We start from the raw sequence: 6,000 nt of genomic DNA, 5'->3' as shown, positions 1-6,000 counted from the left end.
AGCCACCCAGGCGCCCCCCCAGGTTATCTATTGATCTACTTTCTCCATAGGTTTAGCTTATCTGTACGGCCTACAAAGACCCTGTAATATGTGATCTTTTACGTCTGGCGGCTTGTCACTTAGCATAAGATCTGTGAGATTCATCCATGTTGTCACATTTTATTAGAACCCTTTTCCTTTTTAGCGCGTCATCATTTTTAATCTACTGGGCAGCTCTAGTTTCTCTGCTTTTTGCTACGAGGAATAATACTCCTGTAAATATCTGCCTACAAGCTCTTGTGTGGACGTGTGCTTCTCTTTGTCTTGGGTACATACCTAGGAGTAGACAGTAATATGCTTCTTGAACTTCAGTGTGTTCCGTGCCGTTGCTGGGTAATATGGCAGACATACATTTAAGATACTACCAACCTGTTTTCCCAAGTGATTATACCATTGTACCTTCCTCGCTGCAGTGTATTTGACAGCGATTTAATTGATCTGATCTCTGCTGCTTCATAATACAAGCTGAGTTTATTCAGCACCCAGGAGTACGCCAATGTTCTGTGGACTCATACACATAACAGTAAGTGTAACAGAGTTGGACACGTGCTGTGAAAAATACAAGAGGAGGACATGGTCATTTCTTCTTCGGGTGAGAAGAGGTGGTCAGGACAGGATGCACGGAGAGTACAAGTAAACTTGTTCCATTTATTTACAAAGACTCTACCACCATGAGGAAACATCGTCAGTACAAAGCTTAGAAGCCCCACCTAGGTGCGACAGAAATGGCTGTGAGGCTAAGCAACTCTCGTCTTTTCCATAAAGTAGTATGTCACTCTGACGAAGCATACTGATCCTCGAAGCAGCCGTCCTCGGTTTCGGTATGGCTCTGTATATTTTTACGTAAGGCTAGAATGAGCTATAGAGTTTTTAAGAATATACTGAGTGACAGATGGCAGTTACATCAAGTGGTCTGAACACACGTGCATGGGTAACAGAACACCAGATAGGGAGACTATTTATGCTGTTACCAACCCGTTTGGTTCCGTTTCATTAAGACTACTCGATTCTCTACAGGAGGCAGAGGTGGCTCTCTGAGCTTGTTAGTGGTCCAAGTTCTAAAGCTTGTGGTAGAACTACCTCCCATAAGGTAAATGCTTCTGTCTAGAAGAGGATTCCAGTTCTGTCAGCGGAGGGAACCTGACGTTAAAAATCTAGGTCGAGAATCTATAGGATGAGTCCCAGAAAACTGTACAGAAAACCATTTCAAAGAATTAGTGAGCGTTAAGGTTAGTATCTTTTCAGGGATGTAGCATGTGAGGAAAACCACCAACACCACACAGATAGTGAACAAAGAACAGAAAAAAGTTTTGACTAAAGTGGGGAAGACAGTAGAAAGATATTTACATTAAAGAAAGGGTTCAGAATAAAGGACTATTTACAGGATGTTAAAAAATTAATCTTTAGCCATAATGAGGCCTCTTCGAGCTCCCAAAACCTTTGCTTTCTTCTCCTTTCGTCTTTGCTCATGTTGTTTCCGTTGTTCCTCCCTAAAGAGAGAGAGGTACACATTAGGGTCTAGTGAAGATCCAGAAGAGTCCACTTTAAAGCACCTGTTGTCAGACTAATGTTCAAGCTTAAACTGAAATCCAGTATACTTGTATAATACACGCTCTTACCAGACACTGCTCTAGCTAGTGGGCTGTCTGTGGAAGCCACATCTCTAAGTCACTTGTGTTAAAGGGCTAGAAACTGGTATTTTCCTTTTTTTTTTTTTTTTAAAGATTTTATTTATTCGACAGAGAGAGAGACAGCCAGCGAGAGAGGGAACACCAGCAGGGGGAGTGGGAGAGGAAGAAGCAGGCTCATAGCGGAGGAGCCTGACGTAGGGCTCGATCCCATAACGCCGGGATCACGCCCTGAGCCGAAGGCAGACGCTTAACCGCTGTGCCACCCAGGCGCCCCTGGTATTTTCCTTTTTGTTAATGCAGCATTCTAAAATGAAGCATGGAACTCTAACAAAAGGCACCTCGGTACCTTTGTTTTAAATGAGAAATCTCTACCTTTGGAAGTCAGAGGTCAGGCTCAAAATCTTATAGTCTGGTGGAAGTGCTGGAACTAGAATCAGGGTCTGCTGACCTAAGCCACTGTATTTTTCTGGAAGGGATTGGGGATTGGCAGGAGGGGTAGGGGGAAGGCTAGGAATATGTTAAAAAAAATCATTAAGTAGGAGCACCTGAGTGGCTCAGTTGGTTAAGCGTCTGCCTTCGGCTCAAGTGGTGATCCTGGAGTCCTGGGATTGAGCCATGCGTGGGGCTCCCTGCTTAGTGGGGAGTCTGTTTCTCCCTCTGCCTGCTGCTCCCCCTGCTTGTGCTTTTTTTCTGACTCCCGCTGTATCAAATAAAATCTTAAAAAAAAAAGTAATCTCTACACCCAATGTGGGGCTCAAACTCACAATTCCAAGATCAAGAGTCGCATGCTCTTCCAACTGAGCCAGTCAAGCTCCCCTATGTTAACAATTTTATTTTCTTAAAGATTTTATTTATTTATTTGACAGACAGCCAGCGAGAGAGGGAACACAAGCAGGGGGAGTAGGAGAGGGGGAAGCAGGCTTCCCACTGAGTAGGGAGCCTGATGTGGGGCCAGAACACTGGGATCATGACCTGAGCCGAAGGCAGACGCCTAACCGACTGAGCCACCCAGGCGCCCTCCCTATGTTAACAATCTTAATAGCAAATGTAGTTAGTTAGTAAATGTCTTGGTGGCAGCTGGATATGGGCAAGTCAAATGATGGGTAATTCTGTGTCAGGATAGTTCCATGCAGGGAATCAACTCAACCAGGACCAGCTATAGCCCACAGCAAGCTCTGGCTTTGGTTTTCACACAGAAGGAAGCCTCTAAGGATCACCCGGGGATTTCTTCTGGGTAGGACCTCGAAGCCTAGTAAGCCTGGTTTCCGTAGGACTGAAGAATTTACACCTGGGCATTTGGATTGGTGTCTGGAGGGATATCCAGGTGCACTGTTTGGACTGGTAGGCCGTGTCAGAGCAGGTCTCCTCATCACCTATCGAGCTTTGGAAATAGTGCAGTTGTTTGGGCCCCATCTCCCAATTACTGAATAAAAACCACTGTGGTGGGGCCTCATGTGTCTTCAGGAAGTTTTATATGTGATTCCACGACTACCATTTTTTTTTTTTTTAAAGATTTTATTTATTTATTTGACAGAGATAGAGACAGCCAGCGAGAGAGGGAACACAAGCAGGGGGAGTGGGAGAGGAAGAAGCAGGCTCATAGTGGAGGAGCCTGATGTGGGGCTCGATCCCGTAACGCCGGGATCACGCCCTGAGCCGAAGGCAGACGCCCAGCCGCTGTGCCACCCAGGCGCCCCCCCACGACTACCGTTTTCTTAAACCTCACTATTACTGAAACTCTGTGTACCTCAGAGGCTTTGCTTTTATATATAGTCTTTCAAATTAAAAGAACTATAGAACCGGATAATGAGGTACTCACCTAGTCTGGAGAGGAGGCTGTTTGTAAGTTTTCTTACAGAAGCTAACTCTGTTTACATGCTCCTTCAGAGAACTGTTTTCTTTAGACTGACCCCATGGTTTCAGTTTGCCTAGTTTGGGAGAGACAAAGATTTAAGAAGATTCTTCTGTTTATATTCCCAATTTTATTCTTCTCACTTGAGGCTATTTGCTTGCTATCAATATTTATACTTTATTTTTATATCCATTTGCTAGTTTAATTTTATTAGTTTTATTTCCATATTTCACAAATACATTCTATTTTTTCCCCTAAAATTAAGTTTTTTTTGTTTGTAAGATTTACTAAGAGGAAGTGAGCACTTGTGCACACATGGCCTGGAGGGGAAAAGGGAGAGGGAGAAAGAATCTCGAGCGGACTCTGCACTGAGCGTAGGGCCCGATGACGGGCTCAATCTCATGACCCTGAGATCATGTCCTGAACTGAAATCAAGAGTCGGACGCTGAACCAGCTGAGCCACCCAGGTGCCCTGGGAAGTCTTACTGTTTTAGAGCAATTCTAGGGACGCCTGGGTGGCTCAGTTGGTGAAGGCTCTGCCTTAGGTTCAGGTCATGATCCTGAGGGTCCTGGAATTGAGTCCTACATCGGGTTCCTTGCTCAGCGGGGAGCCTGCTTCTCCCTCTGCCTGCCTCTCCCCCTGCTTGTGCGCGGTCTCTGACAAAATCTTTAAAAAAAAAAGTAATTCTAGAATTACTGAAAGACCACAAGAAGTATTGGTGTTGCTGTTTTTAGTATTTGTATTTTGAATGGATATACAGATACTTTAATATATGCCCAATTTATATGGGCATTTATATAGCCAATAAATGTCCCAGGTTGTTGGACTGGTGGATTCCAGCCTGGGATCCTTTGAAAGGTGTGAAGAAAACAAGCCAATTTCCAAGTTTCTTGATTTTTGCCTGAAGTTTTATTATTTAACACCGATTAGAAGTTACATCTTTGATGAACAAAAATGTAAGTGAATTATTTAGTATTTGCTTAGTGGGCAGTCTTTTAAATCACGGGTCATGTGGACCCAGGGGGATGAAATTCTAGGTGGTCAAGTACGGCTTTCCACTGAGGCACTAGAATTTTTCACATCCTCAGATGTAGAACTATTTAATTCTCAGGCTTCGGCACATCTTGTATCTCAGACCATCTGCACGTACCTTTGTGTGGCTCATAGTTGAGGGGACGAGACAGACTTGCTTTGAGATCAAACACTGGCTTCTTGTTGGAGACTGGAGTCTGTGCTGCCTGAGTTGTCGGCTTGAACGGAGTAACAACTGCAAAACCAAGGAACGAAACCCCAGGGCTTCATTAGGAAAAAAAAGGCCTATACAGTTTCTTGTTGAAGTACCATGTCTCAGTCTCAAAAACATCGCCTCTATGGGCAGTCTCAAACACGTAGGGTTAAAAAGGAACAGGGAGGGAAGAGTAACTAAGGCAAGCTAACCACTGAGACTTGCTTCCCTTGTGAGCAGCTTCCCAAATAGTCTCAATATTAGGATATTTCCTAGAATCAGCTGGGAGTTGAAAATCCTGTTTAAATAATTGGGTACATTTTCAGGCCATGTCCCTGGTATTATTCACCCTTTAAAAATATGTTGGTAGTAACATTTTCATCCACAGATATAAAGCCTGCAAGGAACCTAATCATCACATATAGGTGAAAAGATTTCTGGCTCTGGTTATTTAATAAAAGCAGTTATTTAAAAATGTGAATTTTTGTACCCTAAAGTTAATATACCAGAATGGTAGGACTCAGCCAAATTTTTGCCCTAGTTGGGCACCGTGTATCGGGCACATTTCACAGCGCTTTCCCGTCACAGGCTGCACTTAGGCTTTTGGCGAATGGCAGCACTTGCGTGTATATATGAATAGCCACCAAGATCTGGGACCACTCAGTTAAATGAGAAGAGCCCAAAAGCCCTGTGCTTAAGTGATCCCACTGTGTCGCCATCAGGTGCTGGCAGGGAGGGGACAGGCGCTGGCCACAGCGCGAGCATAGTTGCAGTAGGTACAGTTCAACCTGTACCGTAACTGCAGCCCCGCCACACGCCAGTCCGCCCGAGGTCTAGAGAGGCTCCGCACGCACACAGGAGACATGGGTAAGAATGGTCATAGCGCTGATAACAAAAGCTGGACACGCCCAGTGGTCAACGAGCGGGAAAGCGCATAAATCGAAGTATATCCATACCAGCGAAAGTGCACATTTTATAGCTCATTTATCAGTGTGGATGATTCTTGACACAAACTGAGTGAAGCAAATCATTGGGAAAAAATCATATAATTTGATTTCCATTACATAAGATTCGTATCTGATAACTGGAGGAAAAAAACGATCCCATCCCAACTGGGCACACCCCTGAATTACCATGAGAAAGCTCACAATTTGGAAAACATTGTTTCTGTCTCATGTTCTCTGAGCATTTTTGAGTCCTTTGTCATTATGAGGTAAGTGGCTGCTACTCAGTGACCTCAGCTCTCTGTAAA

The 6,000-nt window shown here is 44.3% G+C and overlaps 1 protein-coding gene across 1 annotated transcript in view; it reads right to left on the bottom strand.

The window, feature by feature from the left end:
- Nucleotides 1-673: 673 nt before the first annotated feature.
- NUSAP1 (nucleolar and spindle associated protein 1) overlaps nucleotides 674-6,000 on the bottom strand; it is a 33,465-nt gene continuing 28,138 nt past the window's right edge. Inside the window, exons 9-11 of the mRNA XM_008702227.2 lie at nucleotides 4,674-4,790; nucleotides 3,490-3,598; nucleotides 674-1,529 (exon numbers count right to left, since the gene is read on the bottom strand). Of these exons, the coding sequence (XP_008700449.1) occupies nucleotides 1,436-1,529; nucleotides 3,490-3,598; nucleotides 4,674-4,790 (320 nt within the window). The 3' untranslated portion in view covers nucleotides 674-1,435. The remainder of the gene's footprint in view (nucleotides 1,530-3,489; nucleotides 3,599-4,673; nucleotides 4,791-6,000) is intronic.

The sequence above is a fragment of the Ursus maritimus genome, unplaced genomic scaffold (assembly GCF_017311325.1).
Source record: "Ursus maritimus isolate PB19 unplaced genomic scaffold, ASM1731132v1 scaffold_35, whole genome shotgun sequence".
Classification (NCBI taxonomy): Eukaryota; Metazoa; Chordata; class Mammalia; order Carnivora; family Ursidae; genus Ursus; species Ursus maritimus.
The sequence above is the reverse complement of the archived record's forward strand: the minus strand, read 5'-3'. Positions and strand labels throughout refer to the sequence as shown.